Source organism: Citrus clementina, unplaced genomic scaffold (assembly GCF_000493195.1).
Source record: "Citrus clementina cultivar Clemenules unplaced genomic scaffold, Citrus_clementina_v1.0 scaffold_1, whole genome shotgun sequence".
Classification (NCBI taxonomy): Eukaryota; Viridiplantae; Streptophyta; class Magnoliopsida; order Sapindales; family Rutaceae; genus Citrus; species Citrus x clementina.
In genome coordinates this window covers 24714805-24732713 of record NW_006263303.1, presented here as the reverse complement: position 1 = coordinate 24732713, position 17909 = coordinate 24714805, and the positions used below count along the sequence as shown (strand labels likewise).

At 32.8% G+C, this 17909-nt stretch overlaps 2 protein-coding genes across 2 annotated transcripts; both read left to right on the top strand.

Annotated features, from left to right (window-relative positions):
* The first annotated feature begins 7401 nt into the window (after positions 1–7401).
* LOC18054632 lies at positions 7402–8690 on the top strand. Its single transcript, XM_006452804.2, has one exon. The coding sequence runs from the start codon at positions 7782–7784 to the stop codon at positions 8397–8399; it is 618 nt and encodes a 205-aa protein (XP_006452867.1). The 5' UTR covers positions 7402–7781; the 3' UTR covers positions 8400–8690.
* A 6234-nt stretch (positions 8691–14924) lies between these two features.
* LOC18054631 (pectinesterase inhibitor 3) lies at positions 14925–16163 on the top strand. Its single transcript, XM_006452803.2, has one exon. The coding sequence runs from the start codon at positions 15051–15053 to the stop codon at positions 15648–15650; it is 600 nt and encodes a 199-aa protein (XP_006452866.1). The 5' UTR covers positions 14925–15050; the 3' UTR covers positions 15651–16163.
* Positions 16164–17909: the final 1746 nt, after the last annotated feature.

Below are 17909 nucleotides of genomic sequence, written 5' to 3'. Positions count from 1 at the left end.
TTATAATTTTGAATAAATAAATTCAGTCATTTTTATTAAAATTTTGCAAAATTATAATTTTTTTAATAAAAATAATTATTAAAATTTTGCAAAATGATTTAATAAAAATCCCATAAATTATTAAAATTTTGGGATTTATTTTTTAATAAATAAATTCAGTTATTTTAATAAAATTTTGTAAAATTATAATTTTTAATAAATAAATTCAGTCATTTTTATTAAAATTTTGCAAAATTATAATTTTTTAATAAAAACAATTATTAAAATTTTGCAAAATCTAAATTAAATAAAAATCAGTTGAGCACATTTGTTTGGGATTTATTTTTTTATTAAATTTAGGGGTATTTTTATAATTATAATTTTATTATTTTTTAAAGTTTTTGTAAAATAAAATGGTCTTTTAATTTATTTAGGGGTAAAATTGTCATTTCATTTAAATTATTTAACGGTGTTAGTTAAAAAGTGGTTAATTGATACAAATTTAAAAAAAAAATGTGGTGCAGAGAACATGTTATAATTTTTCGGTGGTTGGATGAATATAAGGCAAAAAAGAGGTGGTGCAGTGATAATTTTCCTTTTATATATAGATGCAATGTCTGAACGAAAAATCATGTGAAGGTAAATAATTTTGGTTTTAATTCTAAAATGAATTTGGGATTCATGCTTATTTGAGTTGTGCTAAATTTAAGACAAGAAAGTGAAGCAAACACTACACATACGATTTTGTCTTCTAAGGTGTCTGATATTGATTTAATGTGTCCATACATCTTATTTTATCCCAAAAAAAATGTATCTCTCTCTCTCTCTCTCTCTCACACACACACACAAATTGTAATCCGCAATTTTAAAATATGGTAAACCGCATGATCTATGAGTTTTCTCAAATTTTTCTACACTTTAAAATCTCATATCAAATCAAGTGTGTGTATAATGGCTTTCACTTTCTGTACTTACATTTACTAAATTAAAAAAGAAATATATGGTCATGATCATTTACAGTTTGTTAAAGTATGAACAGTGTCCATATTCTTTGTTTCTTGTAGTAGTGTGAGTACACCGAAATCAAAATTGAGTTCTAGGCCACCCTAGTTCCAATTTTATTTTTTTGGACTTTTCTGCAGCTTTATTGATGGCTGTTTGATTGTATGTATGTTTGAAAATAAATCCAAATACATGAGTTCATTTACTTTATAATTAACTCACAATCATTATAAGTTTTTAATTACATTTCTTAACTTGTTTGTTACAATTTCTAAGTTTCATGCATTTATATATCCTTACTTACAACATTAATAAATTTGTGATCAGTAATAGACAAATCTATAATGGTTGTAACATAAAACTGAATGACTGATGTCCCATATATGAAACTAAATCTTAGGGGAGCCCCTATGTTACATTGAATGTACCATACACAACCCACAAGAACCACACAAATTGTGGGATCCACATAATTGTGTGGTTCTTGTTGGTTGTGTATGGTATATTCAATGTAACATAGCAAAATCTAAATCTTAGTTGTCTCTTTCTTTGAGTGAATTGCATGCATAAAAACACTTATTGATTGTGAAAAGGACGTTTGGAAATTTGATTTTGTTTGTATTTGGGCATAAAAGATACGCATTGCTTTCTTGGTATGAAATGTTGAATATATGGAGAAGTTTGAATGGCAATGGAGAAGTTTGAATGAAAGCCTACGGTTCAATTCAACTCCAATCCGTCACAAAGAAAGCAGGTAGCATTTACATTTTCAATTGGAGTGGGAATCCTGAGATTAGAAGTGTGGAATTGGAGTTGAAGTTGGTTGTTTACTTACACTTAAGTGTGAGTATGAAATTGTCTAGAATTGAGAGTAAATAATTTTAAATTACAATATTACCCTTATTTAAAGAATTATAATTTTTAATTACAAAATTAATAAAAAATGTATTTGAAAAATAAAATAATTATTTTATTGTATTTATAAATTAATAATAATTATTAATATTCTTAATTATGTAAATCATAATTTTTTATTAATTTGAATTTGAATTATGTAAATAAAAAATGATTAATAATAGCAACACAAATGAAACACTATCATTGATAATACAGTACAAAATTAATATTTTCTTAAACAAAATATTTATTATTATTAATTAAATAAATATAATAATATTATATTTTCAAATAAAGATAAAATATAGTAATATTATTAATTCTCTATGAGTATAATAATATTATTTTAAAATAATTTTAACTTAGAATCAATGTAAATTATTATTTTTAACTAAATATAATAATATTATATTTAAATATGTTTAATATTACTATTTTAATAAATTTAATTTATAAAATAACATACTAATATTATTTAAATAAATATAATTTTATTTATTTTATTAAATTTAATAAAATAAGTATGTTTATTTTTTTAATATAATGATATTATTTATTTTATTTTAAATATAAGGGTAAAAAGGGAAGAGGAGGAGTGGATTCCCACTCCCACCTAGGGATGGCAAAATCTGGGTTTGAGTCCAGGTCCGGGTCCAGGTTTAGTCTTCCCAGTTCTGGTTCCGGAGCCAGACGTCATTTTCTTTCTCCTGAACCCGGATTAAAACCCGATTTTTTTCCATCCGGGTCCGGTCTGGGTTCAACCCAGAAAAATCCGGGTTCCCGGATTCCGGGTTTTGAACCCGGATCAATAAATCAATTTCTACGATTCCAGCAATCCTCCCGTGGACACAAGCGAGAAATTTGAATTAATTATAAGGCAAATTCAAATCAAAACAGAAAAAGTAATGTAAACACTAAACACATTGCTTGAAAAAAAAAAAAGATAAAAAGGTCACTTTAGTAGTCAATTAAATACACAACAAATATATTGGAGAATAGCTCCTACTAAAACGATCTTCTAATTCTAATTGGAGGCTGTAAAAAAACAAAACAAAATGATATTCCAATTTGGGGAAAAGCTTGGGTTTGATTTTGATACGACCGTGAATTAACTGTATTTTGCTTTGAAAATTCATTTTGGGGCTCAGATTTGTACTTGTCAACTAATGCACATCCTCCTGCAAGCATGCGACGCTGGTGTTCACGGCAGCCGATGGTGAAGGTGAGCTGTCACAGCTCAAAAAAGACTACTGATGATGATGAATAGAGGAGCTGCCAAGCTGCAAGCATGCAACAGTGGTGAACCAAACAAGTTGTGACAGTGGCAAACCCGATCTTGCGACAGTGGTGATCCCAACCGATGGTTGTTTGACTTTGGCACTTTGCAGCGGCACAGCTTCAATGTGTTTGTGTCTGTGAGTAGAAAGATAGAAATATAATTAGGGTTTTTTTTATGTTTGTATTTATATTAACTAATAAATATAATTAATAAAAAAAAATATTCAGGTCCGGGTTCTTGATATAAGGGTTATCCCAAACCCGGATCTAGATTTTTTTGCACTCCAGTACGAGTTCAAACCAGTCTGGATTATCCGAGTTCGTCCGGGTCCGAGTTATTTTGCCATCCCTACTCCCACCTCCTCCTATGGGAGTGTGAATCTCACTCCCCACTCCAAAACACTGGAGTAAGAGGAATCCACACTCCTCACTCTCACTCTAGAAAATAAACACTACAGCAATTCATTTAAAATCCTACCTACTAAGAGCATCTCCAAAAGACTGTATAAATTTTACTCTTCAAATACCTATTTGCTTAACTATGTCGAAAATATAATGGTGAAAAAATATAATATTCTCTAAAAGACTCTTCAAATATAAATAAGTTAATATTATTTTAATCATATAATTAATTTTTTAAATGAAAAGTCAATAGCAATTAAAGTACTTCTCTCTCTTTCTTCAATGAAAAATAATAAAATATAAATTGAAGAGAGATAAATTAATTCTCCAAATTTGAAGAGAGAGAATCAATTCTTATTTGAAGAATCTTAATTGGAGTGTTTTTTGGAGCTTTAAATATTGATGTGGCTCTTCAAATAAATAATAAAATTTTATTTGAAGAGTCTTTTGGTAATGCTCTAATAGTCATACATTAATGCATCTAGGGGTTTCGAATCCTTCACGCTTCAGCTAATAATAATAATGAATAGAATTACACGAACAAATTTACATGAATGAACTACACACATACGAGTGCCCTCTTTTTCTTTTTTAATGCGGACATGTTGTATGATAAAAAAAATCGATATCATAATTTTTTTTTAAATCTCATTGCTTTTATAATTTAAATTTGATTTTTTCAATTTAAATAAAGACGAATGTTTCAAAAATAAAAGCAATGTAGCCGTAACACGTGTTTTTAATGGCCATTATATTATCCGCGGAACGCTTTAATAGTTTATCACAAAAAACTAAATTGTTCTCTCCATGTCTTGTGTCTTTTTAAGGGCACAATTCGATCGCTCATTTTAAAGACATAATAATAATAATATCTAAATCTTAATTTTAGTCTCAACTGACGTGAGATTCATCAGTTGGTTGTTGGTTACTTAATTTTACAAACTATATATGAAATTCGTCATGCAATAAATCAATGATATAGTATTGAGACTCAAGTTAAGTCTTAAATGTTATAATTCCTAACATTATTATAATAATAACAGTTTAAGTGAGACTATTAGTATCTCTCCAAAATCCTCATAAATCCTTGTTCAATTAAAATTATATTCAAGAATAAATACAAACAAAATCAATCCATTTATGTTATTCTCCTTCATTATTTTTCTTTTTAAATGAAATCTGCATGTATTACCAAAACTCAAGAGATAACATCTTGCAATACCTAGAATGCCTTCCACCAATGATTAAACACTCTATAATTAACAAATTGAAATCTATACCCAGGTTGAATCATTGACTGTAGCTCAATAATAAATCAATAGAGTCAGTTATACATCCCTTGGGACCCAAAACTAATTGAATCATATTTGTTTTCTTTCTCTTTTACATTTTATTTAATCTCGTCTATATAATCCATTTGCACAAACTTAAAACATTAATATTTATTTCTTTTTCTTTCTTTTTTTCATATTAATTATTTTTATTTTTGGAAGTTTTTATTGTTTAACTTTGTAAAGAAAGAAGGTCTAAAAAAGGGGTTTATTTGAAAAAAAAAAAGATGATATTTTTAGTATTAAATAGAATATAACTAAAAAAATGATTTTAAGAGAATTTTGGAGGGGTGCTAATAGTCAACTCTAATAGTTTAGAGTATCGATGTATGTACAAAAATTAGTAGAACAATTAGCACAAAATTTATAAGAGACCCAAAATGATTTTTTTTTTTAAATTTTGTTATGGATCTTTTTTATTCTTTAATGATGATGTTATGTACTTTGAGTACTCATAGTAGTAACTACATCATTGAAGAGTATGGGCCGAGCTCCTCCTACCCAAAAGGACTACTAGGTTGGGCCTACACTCGTCAAATCAAGGACGAAATAGCCTCAAAATAGGTTTAAAATATTTTCATGTTTTGATTTGTCCTCTATATCACTTTTGGAAAGTCAGAAATAAGTCGCGCTTTCGATAATTTCTTCATTTATTTTCAACAACTGAAGCATCTAATTTCTAGCCAGCCAGGCGCCCGCTATATTTGGTATCTTGGTGGTATTTTGCCCTGGATATGTGAATGCGAGTGATATTTGTTCTAATCTGTAGTGATTAGTCAGATGGGTTAACTTCTTGTTGCCTAAAATTAGACACGATTTTTTTTCATAAGATTACTTCTCTTATTACGCTCTCAAGGCTTCTTCTATCTTTTTTTCATAATATTTTGTTGTTGCCTAATAACAGTTCCATGGATTTGATGCTATTGGCTTGTCATTCTCAGTTCTCTTCAGCCTTTGAAGCTCATAGCAGTCCTTGCTAGAAACAAAGACTTTGAGACATTATTGGTTTCACATGTATCGCTTTCCATACTTTTATTGTCAAAAATGTCTCTTTTTTTTTTTTTCTTTTTGTAAAATCAAAGATGAAACTAATAAAAGATTATTCTTACATAAATCAATTTATATTGGCATCAAAAGTTTATTAAAACTTATCTTGATGCAATATTGAACAAGTTTTTTTTTTTGTCTGAACCACGAGGTGGTACTGAGTGGGCCCCAACTGTGGGAGACACTTTTAAGCCTGTACCACAACTCAGACTAATCTCCTCTCGTACCAGGTCGGTCCGTAAAGAGTAAAGTGCTGGCCAAAGTGGTGATTCCATACGAGAGCAGGGCTTGAACCCCTAACTTCTCTTAAGGAGTGAAAGTGCCGAACCACTCACACCAACCAACTTTAGTCTACTGAACAAGTTCTTTAGGTGTTATAATTTAGTTCATCATAAATGAATTTTGCGCTCGCAATAACTCAAATTTGAGTAATAATAATAGACAAGATTTTTCATATAACAAATGAAAACCTCCTATCATTTAAATTTAAAAAAAAAAGTTGAAGAAAAAAATTTAATTTGAAAATATGCTCAAATGAACGAGGGTTCTACTTCTAAGTAAAGAGCAATAGTTACCAGTGGTTTCCAAGTTTGAACAAGCCGACCTTCACCTACTCCTTTTGTTGTTAGGTAATTAATAGATGCTGTCCTTGGTCAATTATCTTTCGTTGGTATATTATATTATATATTCGCATCAATAATGTCTTGCTTGCATCGAATTCACATCTACCAAACCTTCTTGGGATATTTATAGAAATAGCTCAAAATTATGGTTAATTTATAAAATTAGTTCATTTATTATCTTTCTTATTTGAATAAGTGAAAATGGATATTTAAGGTATAAGTACCCTTAAATGATATCTCACGATAATAAATAATGACATATCACTCATTCATGAATTAACGATCAACTTATTGATAGATCTATTAGCAATCTCATGGAACAAATTATATTCAAAGCAAAACACTCGTATTTGGATACAATGAAAATGATAAGTAGGGAACATTTATAAATAGGTCATAATTTTAAATTATTTCAGCAAATTTTCCAACTTTCTTAACCTAACAGCCAAACCTACTAAATGAATCACATAGCCACAAATTGAACTTTTTTATTTATTCATCACACGACACAAGGGATGCATAGAAATTTAAAAATACATAAGAAATATTATATCAGTTATATAATAAATAAATAAATAAATAATATCATGATATATATGTATTTATTTTAAAAAAATACTATCTATATAATAGTTATATTAAATTTAATTATAAACATATGTATGTATATGTATGTATGTATACACAAATGTATGTATGTATGTGTATTAATTAAAGAAACCTCATCCACGACCACTCATTTACACGACATGACAATTGAGTGAAAATATAAAATGAGCAAAGGCAAACGGGTCCGCGGTTAAGATTCTAATCCACAGTCTTTAAGTCCTTAGCAACCCCGCAAGCCCATTGGGTGTTCGCACGTGCAACAGCGTCACCTGGCTGTCACGTTGCTTATGTGGTCAGTTTTCAAAAGAGGCAGGAAAGGATTCGGAGAGACACCTTACACGTGTCAATCCAGAAACCTATCATTGGGTATAAATATTGGATCTTCCTTAACAAAAGGCATCTTGGGTCTCGATTCTCGGCATCTCTCATCAGATCCCCGCTCTCCACTTGCCTCATCCAACCGCTCACGTCCTCTCCCGTCTCTCCTTATATTCATTTCAGCTGGTAAGCCTCTTTCCATTCGCCCACAAAGAGAGGGAGAAAAAAAAAAAGCAGCAAAATTAATTAGGCGCTTCATTTCATCTCCAACAACGATATATAAATTCTATCAATCATGAACAACATGTTAGATACATCGTCTCCTCTCGAAGCGCTTGCATTCAATTACGCCACCTTCAGTGTTTTCACCGTCGTCAATAATCTGTGGGCGTGGGTCGCCGTTATAACAGCCGCCATCAGCTTTTGGAGGATCAGAACCACCTCGTTTTCGGACAAGCCCGACCACCAACAACCTCTTATTGATCGAAATACAAGTGGGTCCCAGCTGGCCCAGCCGCCAGCCAATACCTCCTCCGCTGAGGCTGCACCTCCCTGTCCCATTCCAGCTCTTCCGCCAGCTAACGACGTCGACGGGGTGACAGAGGGGTCGAAGTATACATTCTATTATTACGAAGAAGGACAGACGGAGGGTGACGGAGACGGAGAGGCCACGTCGGTGGTTAAAGAATGGAGGGACGATGCTGACAGTGACGGCGTCAGTAGTTGTGTCGATTGGCGGGAGTTGGAGGGAGTGAGAATGAGAGCGAGAATAGAGGATATGGGGTGGTACCGTTGCCAGGATCTGACGGTGGTTAACGGCAACGTAGTTAGGTTATGGGACGAGCGCAGGAGAAGATCAGAGAAGAGTTGCTGCTACAGCTCATGCTGTGCTGTTTGGTCGTCGGTTGATTAATTAAAAATTAATCAGAGGAGGCATGATTATTAAATTAAATAATTCATGCGTAAAGGATTAATTAAGGTTTAAGGTTGTTAATTGTATATATATTGTTGGGTAGAACAACTATTTGGATTTTGGAGCGGGGAATATTGCAAAAACGCAACGTAATTAGTCCAAATCATCCGTCCCACCAAACAAACAGTGGTCGGGTCTCTCTAGCTTTAGCTAGGGTTAGTGAAGAGGCATTTATTATCAAATATTGAAATATTGTACGTCTTTTCCGTTAAACTAATCATTAATCATTCATAAAGTTAGCTTGTCTATATATATATTTAAGGTAAACTCTATCTTATATACATGTAAAATACATTTCCTTATATAAATAGTATATGTGTGGGATCTATTCACTGTTCATGTGAGAGAAATATATCTTACATGCATGTAAGATAAAAGCATCTTATATTTAATTGAATTGATGACAAAATGTTCAATTCTAGGCATACATGTGATGAATCAATCACATATCAAAGAAAGAAAGAAAAGGGGAAAAAAAAGAAGCTTTTTATTATTATAGAAGTGGAACTATGCCACCTACAGATTCAATAGCTAGCTAGAGAAGTAAATGAGCTAAAACCCTACATTTAAAAAAAAAAAAATTAAAATACATTATTATGGGGAGCAATTTTAGCAGACCTCGGCTTTCCTGAGGTTTGGGAAACTAACGCAACCCATGTGCCACATACTAAATTAACAAGTACCTCCTCTGTTAGTGTACTCTATGTCTGTGTGTAGGATTATTTTTACATTACGCAGATTAATTACTTGTTCTTGAGAATTGTCACTGACCAACTCAAAAAAAAAAAAAAAAAAAAATTCACTCTTTGTAGATAGTAGGTTTAGATCTTAGCTTTATTTTTTTTTTCCCCTTGAGGGCAATTTGGAGACGTAATTGTTAATATAAAATAATGCTATTGCCAAGAGAGTGGTCCATAAGATAATTTTTTGTGGCCAATAAGGGCGGCGGTTTTGTTTGCCTGTGGGGGGGTGGGGATAAAATATAATTAAAATGTAATTTGTTCATTTGTGTGTGAGACGTATGTACAATAATCTCATCTTCAGATATTATTTGATTCCATGCTCAATATTAAACTTCATTTGCTTCCCCCGAACCCCGGTGCTGGTCCCGGGATAGCATCTTAAAACCCATTTGAATTTTTTTTTCTCCCTTTTTATATATAATACAATTTGACTTAAGTTTATACATCAGGTCCGAATTTTAATTAATATTCGTTCAAAATTTTAATCCCCGTAAATAGTTGAGTTTATTTGCTGCTTACTACTGGTATTGATACAGAAGAGAATCTCCTATACCAATCTCTAACACTAACAAACGAAAAATTTTATAAGTTCTAGGATTTGTCTCTTTACTTCGATGTTTACTAAGAAACCAATGTCTTTTTTTTTCTTTTTTAAATGATTAGTTTAATAGATTATTTATGCTTACAAATTATCTCAGTATATGGACTATGGAGTGTATTAATATATGTAGATGTTAATTAAGATGATTAGAACTAAATACTGCCAAATATTTAGATGCACAAAATATGTATATTTAGTTTGCTCACGGCAACTAGACTGAACAAAATAGTAAGAAATGGCCCCGGGGAGTGTTACGTTTATATTTAACTTGATAGTGAAGTGAGAATGTTACCATACACACACACACAAATCACTTATCTCATGTTTTCAAAGAAATTAAAAAAAAAAAAAAGTTGTAGTCACAGCCGAATCCCTCACCGACCTTTTCTTTAAAATATTTAGCATTAAAATATTTAAAAATATATACAATCTTTTATCATAGGTACTTAATTCAATAATCACCCTTACCATTAAAAGCAATTTAATGGCTTCTCTTCTTATATCTGTCATCCCTCCCACGTTTATTTATTTATTTATTTTATATCTAAACCAAACTATATGAGATATCAAAATCAGATATGAAGTCTGAAGTAAGAAAAAGAACTCCTATAATTAGAGTCCAATAAATCAAATCCATCTCTTGTATTGTATCCCACTAACCATTTATAATTTACTAATTGTTATATAAATTGAATAACAATAGCGACAATAAAAAAATAAAACGAAAAAAATCAATTTCTCTGTCACTATTTGATGGTTCAATATTATCTGCTAAACAACCGTGTGGTTTTAAAAGAGAGAGAAGTTATTATCATTAATGTTGAAATCCGTAGGGAAATTAAAAGTTCTTTTATGCCATTTTTAGTATTTTAAGTTGAAAACAAATAATAAATATAGGATAAATCTGTGGTGCAACTGTGGTACCGTGCCACAGTTGCACCCAACCGTTGGATTCCCACTTATTCAAGTGGATCCCACTCATTTGAGTAGATCCAACGGCTGGTGCAACTGTGGCACGGTACCACAGTTACACTGTAGCCTGACCCATAAATATAATAGGGGGTTAATGAGGCAAAAAAAGTGGGGGCCTGGATGTGAATAGAGATATTAGAGAGCCCCACGCTAAAATGGAAATAGAAGTGTAGAAAACTACTACAACCACTAATGTGTATGCCTCCATGAATGTATCAGTCTCCGTCAGTTTATATGTGCAAGTAAGAGTCGTTGTAATAAGTAATAAAAGGAGTTTGTTATCTTGCATTATTATGTAAGTATATAATTTTTGTATAACCGTATGATGAAAATCGGTTGTAAAAATATAAGATAAGAAAAATATATTATTTTTACAATCGTTAAATTTTCATCAAATGATTGTGGATCAGCTATTGGATATTAGTAGACCCCATCTATTTAAATACATTCAACGGCTGAATATAACTGTGACACGATTGTATCCAGCCGGACCCTATATTATTAAGTAAAATAACTAAAGCCGTAATAATATTATTGTACACTAAAAAAAACAACTGTGTGGTTTTAAATGTAAATTGCGGCGACACAATTATCAGGGCATCAGGCCATGTTTTTTAGGAAACAGAAACTGAAACTGAAAAAGATAAAGAAAAAGGTGGGCAAATATGCGGGGCCATCCTATTTCCGGCGACACAGAGAAAGAGAGTCGGGTCACTTCCTTAAGAGTGTAACAAATCTGGGATACGTCAAAATGATGGTCCCACCACCAGGAAATTTGCACAGTTAGATGAAGTACGGCCCATGAAAATTAAAGAATGGGGGCCTCAAGGATTGCTGCGATGGAGCCCCACATCGCACTTCACAGTTCACAATTCTGAATCTAATACGGTGATGGCAACTCAGCTTCACGTGGAGGCGGCAAATACCTTTCAATATTTGCAGCCAAAATTGCACGGGAGCTTCTCCGCTCCCAGCCAAGCAACCCAACAAAAGTCGAGTTTTGGGGGGTCTCCGTTGCGGCCTGTGGGTGCGAGCCACCTAATTGTGACGATATGCCTGTGCCGTTAACCCTCCAACCACGAGCACTTCTGTCATTTTGTGCCACCACCAATGGCAATGCTTTACATTTTCATTCATTTGGTATTTAAGTTGTCCTAGCTAATAAGTTAAGGCTGCATATTTAAGTTGTCCTAGCTAATAAGTTAAGGCTGCATATTTAAGTTGTCCTAGCTAATAAGTTAAGGCTGCATTTAGTATGATATAGTGCATTCCACTATATTAATACAATAAAGTCTAAACCCTATCCTCTCTTGGCTTGTAGTCATTATGAGTTTATTTTATACATCTTTAATTACATTAGCCACCTTTTTAATACAATGCACCCAACTAGAAATTGCAGCTAAATATAGGTTAGCATAAAAATAATATTTTTTTTTATAATCACGAGGTATCCTGTGAAGAGCCCCAACTGTGGGAGGCACCTTTAAGCCCGTACCACAACCCAGACTAGCAGTCCCCGCTCGAACCGGGAGGCACAGGTTCTTCCAACAAAAGCGACTTCCCTGCGACTCGAACTGGGGAGCAAACCCAGTCAACAAAAGTGGTGAAGATACCTCCATGAAGGATCATTTATTGAATTATATTCTTTTCATTATATTTTTTATAGTAGATAAAAAACAACAAAAAATCAAAACCAAAGAATAGTTTTAAATTATTCATTCAAAACAAAATTTAAACATAATAAACATTATAAAAGGAAAATACATAACAATTTTTTACACCAGCACAACAATATGAACAAAAAAAAAAAAAAGCAAAGGAAGAAAAATAAAAAATCAAATTTATAAAAGTTGAGATGTGGATGATGAATACATGAGACAGTAGTGGATATATAATATATATTGTTATGGTCTTATCTCTTGTTTTGCTGTTGTTTTTTATTTTTTAGTGTATTGATATGTGTTCTTGTATTTTTCTTAGACTTGGAGGTTTTGGTTTATATGCCCTCCATATTTCTTTATTATTTGATGATCTATATTATAGGTAAGGGTCTCACCTAAGTCCCCACCGTCTTGGTGGTCTTTGCAAAAAAAAAAAAAAAAAAAAAAATTGTTGTTTTATGGAAGATAATGCTAGATTTTCAAGACTAGGCCCATTTTTTTTTTTTTCACACCGATAAAGACTAATGTCATTGATTAGTAAAGCATCAACTGTTCGCACATTCTACACGCTAATAAACAAGTTCTTGATGCTTAAAAAACAGCAATTGACATTTGATGTTTATGGGCAACTCTTGATACGTAAAGTCAACGAAGCTTGTTATGTGGCATGATTAGATTAGCTCACAAAATTTTATTCAAAATTATGTATGTGTTGTGCGTATCCAAAATTTCTATTGAAAGTGTAACGTTTTAATGTGAATCTAATAAAAATTGTGAGTTGTGTACCAAAGAATTCATTTTAGTAAGGATCTTTTGTCATACATATGCCTATTTTGTGAACTTCCGGATTATCTTTGTAGTGTTATTATGTGATTTCTGATTGTTGATATCTTGGTATAGTGTAAGAGACATTGCACAAGTAGAATAAAATTTATAAGAAAGTAAGGATTTCATTAGAATTTAGCTATTTTATAAGATATTATTTATTTGCCCCTTTAGATTATAGGTTTGTAATATGTTCTTTTGGCCTCATCAAACCAAAATTATGATTTCATTATTAGATGTTTCACTGAGTATTCCGAACCTAGTTAAGGTAAGAAAGAGTTAAATAAAATGAATTTAGACATATTTTTATATAAGAAAACACTTATAGTTTAGTGGTAATAATACTATTTAGTGGTTTTGGAGACTTAGTTCAAATCCTAACAATCAAGGATATTTTTACAAATGTGGCCACAATTAGCTTCGATATTTAAAATAAATAATTTATTACTACTTTTTTTTTTTAAATTTAAAGAAAACCAACAGAATTTGAATTTTGACACTTTAGATGTACTTTAAGTAAATAGTAAAAAAAAATTAAGCATCCCAAATTAAATTTAAAATTTTTCGAATTAGACCTCACCTAATTTAAGTGTCTAAGTCAGCCATTATTAAGTAGAATGCAGTTATTTCTTCAATCACACTAAGCTTATTATCCTCAAATCGATTAGAGTTCACATCATATTTGTTTGGTGTTTGGTCCATGTAAATTGAAACTCTCTCTATTCGGCGGAACGAAGTTTTGGGCTATATCCGATTATTTGGCCGTCCTTGTGTAGCACATTAGCATTATCGGTCGTTATAATTGCGGCACAGCGAAATTGGCCGGTGTAAATCCAGCACCCCAATCCCAGGCCCCAGCTGTTAATTTCATGTTTCAGGGTGTGGGCTGTGGTAGCCGCCTGCAAGACTGTTTATAGCACATGCCCTGTTTGATGGCATTGGGGCATCAAACCCCAATGCTTTAGTGTAGACAAATGGCTTTGTTCATATTCATTCAATAATTTATTTACTACAGGGCCAGCACATATAGATTTGTTTCTCACACTCACAAATCTTTTGCAGATCCAAAGACCAATCAGATTCGCCTGCCATCAGACAACTCTCCGTAATTCCCTAGCTTAAAAATGAAGTGATAAACGGTGTCTTATGTCTAATCCCCAAGAACGTGTTTTTAAAAGTTAAAAACACTCCGTAGAACAAAAACGTTCTTACTCATTAAGAAATTTTGAAAGAACACACTCTTACTCTTAATTATATTTTTGAAAAAAATACGGGAGCAGTGCAAAACAATGGCATTGATTGAGTGGACAGGCTCGCAGGCACAATTAACTAAGCCCACCAGCCACTCTCCTATAATCTGCGGTGCATTTACTGCTCCTACTTTCGTCACCTTCTATCTCTTAACTTGATTTAAATTTCTGGAAAAATATCGGACACGCCCACTTGTATCAAAACAGCTGATCTAGTCTATTATTATTATTTTTTTTTTATATTAATCACAAGGTATTTTGGGAAGGACCCCAACTGTAGGAGGTATATTTAAATCTGTACTATAATTTAGATTAGAAGTCCCAGCTCAAACCGAGAGGCACAAGTTCTCCCAACAAAAGCGACTTCCCTGCGATTCGAACTAAGGAACAAATCCAGTCAAACCATTTAAAGGGACTCCATTTCCAGTGGAGCCAACACTTTATTGGTGATCTAGTCTATTACTAGTGACACTCCTAGGCTGCTTATTTTCGGATCTCTCTCTCATTTGCCGAGGCATTTTCATATTTCCACAAACACAATGCTTCGGCTTTGCTCACTGATCACACTCTTTCTGCTACTCTCCTGCTCTGCCGCCGGAAGCAAGCACGGTCACGATGAGCCGCATGATCTGGTCCGTTCATCATGCGCACACGCCAGCTACCCTGCCGTGTGCCTCCGCACGCTATCGTCCTTCAAGGGCGCAGCGGAGACCCCACGCGATTTAGCCCAAGCGGCTGTGAATGTCAGCCTTTCTCGTGCGAGCAAAGTGTCCGCTTACCTGTCGCAAGTCTCGTCCGACGTCAACAAAGGGAAGAGCACGAACAAGCGAGAGCGACTTGCGCTGAGTGACTGCGTCGAGCAGATTTCCGACTCCGTCGAGGATCTGAGCAAGACCCTGAATGAGCTTAAGCACTTGAAGGGTGACACCTTTAGCTGGCAGATGAGTAATGCGGAGACGTGGGTCAGCTCGGCTTTGACCGACGAGGACACGTGTCTTGACGGGTTTGAGGATGTTGATAGCAAGGTCAAGAGTGATGTGAAGCGCAAGATCGGCAACGTGGCTAGGGTTACTAGTAATGCTTTGTACATGCTTACTCGTCTTGATGAGAGTCGTGAAAGGCCCCGATTGATGCCTTGATGAAGATGGGACGGTTCTGATTTTGCTCTTGCCGTATGAAGATAATATTAAATATTATTGTATTGCTCTTTCATCTGTGTGTGTTCATTTTTTGTTTATTTTTGGGTCTTTTTCAAGAAAGATGTATGTATCTCATCAAAAAAAAAAAAACAAAAAGATGTATGTATGATTTATTGATTAGACAAGTATGTTGTTAAAGCAAGTTACGAAAATCAGTGTCTGCTGTATAATAGTTAGCAAACGTTCTTCTTCTTTCTTCCTGGATAATACAAGGAGCAGATCAGATTACGAATGTAAACTCTATGCTAGAAAGTCTGGCCCAACTGTAATTGAGAAAACCTGTGCGACTGTTGAAAGCGTACTTGATTATTACTACAGTGCAGTTTGGGATATGGCGTTTCGAATTGTTTCAACTATATTCATTCTGTCATTGTAGTACCATCAGAATGTTCGTTATCTAGATTGCTTCTATGGGTGTTTGACGTTTGTTTTCAGGCCTTAAAACATCAATCGTACTTGCATTATGCATATGTAGTTTCTAATGTGTGATTTTATTCTTGCATAATTGGCCAAGGATTGTCTGAGTTTCCATATTTTTTTCCCTGGAAGATTTACTACGCCCTGCCTAGTTTTGAATGGGGTAATTTTCCATGTTCTATTATAAAGAAATTCTATAATCTGGAGCATGGTAGTGAGGTAGTCTCAATAATAAAAATTCTAGCCTCAGACGCGGTTCCTTAACTTCGGCTTAAGGATTCAATTCCGATAATTTGTCCAGAGAAAAGGTTAGTTAATTGCTAAAAACCACTTTGTGGATGATGAAAAGCAATACTGTTGTGCAATGGTTGAAAAGCATTCAGAGTTATTTCAATTATTGTCAGGGTAATTCTTTAATTGCGAAAAGCTTCGTAATTGCATACTGTTAATTCGTTTGTTACCTTTTGTTTTGTTTAGATAGCATTACTCATCCTGGACATGATGTTGTACGCATTCATTTCTATACTTCTCAATATGTAATCAAGCCCTCTATTTGATGCTGTGTACTTGCACCTTGGCCTCTCAATTTGCTTCCACCAAAGAAGCCAAAACCACCAATGAATATACAAATTTCCACAATCAATGATCCAAGCATGATGACATTGCCAATTCCATTGTCATCCGGACTGTGACCCCTCGCTGCCTTGGCTTGCCCACTCATTGCGGCTTTTGAATCATGCTAATGCATGGTCTTAGATTGTCAAATTCATCTATATTCTTGTCCTTATCAATTCTGAGCATTATGATCAATGAAAAGAACAAAAAGGTGGGGCCAGGTTGTGGAGGGTTGAGGTTTATATGATACAGGTGGAGCAAGTGAAGAAGTAAGAGAGGTTGTGTGTGTTCGCTGGATATTGGTAGGCAGCAGGTCGGGAGGAAGCGATGTCCACTCTTTGACTTGTTGCAATTCCAGTCCAAAGATGAGTGTTTATTGAAAGTAGTGATTTTGGGCTCATGCCCTGCTTGGTTATCTTCTTGCCCAATTATAGAACCGTCTACTTTTCTAATTCATTTTAGCATTCTAATCATGAAGGGTAAAATTGGTATTTTATTAGTCAACTAACTGATCAACTAATGGTTGTAACGGAAAAGTAGTAAAATAATATTTTTTTGTAAAGATATAATAAGAAAATAATAGAAGATAATACTTCTTATAGTCATTTGATATTTGTCAATTTTTGAAGTAGTGAAATGATAATAACCCATTTTTATTATTATAAAAAGGTTATAAGTTAATAAAGGTGTGATTACAAAAATTATTAGTTTGACATAATTATTCTTAGTTCAAGTGGTATAGAAATAAAATAGGTACTACATTAATCTTATGTGATTGGAAAAATACAAAGCCTTCTTAAAGGCATTATGTTTAACATTTTTCTCTCAATGCAATTTATATAAATATTATACAATGATTTAGTAACAACTTTAAAGAAGAAATCATTGTCAGAGTAATTTTAAAAAATAATTTATTCTATCTTTAACTTTTAATGTAACATAACATTTATTTTTCAAATAATTATTATTATGTTCAAAAAAATTGTAAATCTATAAAAATTGTAACTTATTATGATGTGAAGTTTATTATTATTATTATTTATAACTAACTCAAATTGAGATCATAATTTTCTATGATTAAATAAAAATTATTCATATATAAAATATTACTATAAACAAATTTTACAATAAAACTTGTTACTAACAAGAAAAACTTTTAACTAATGC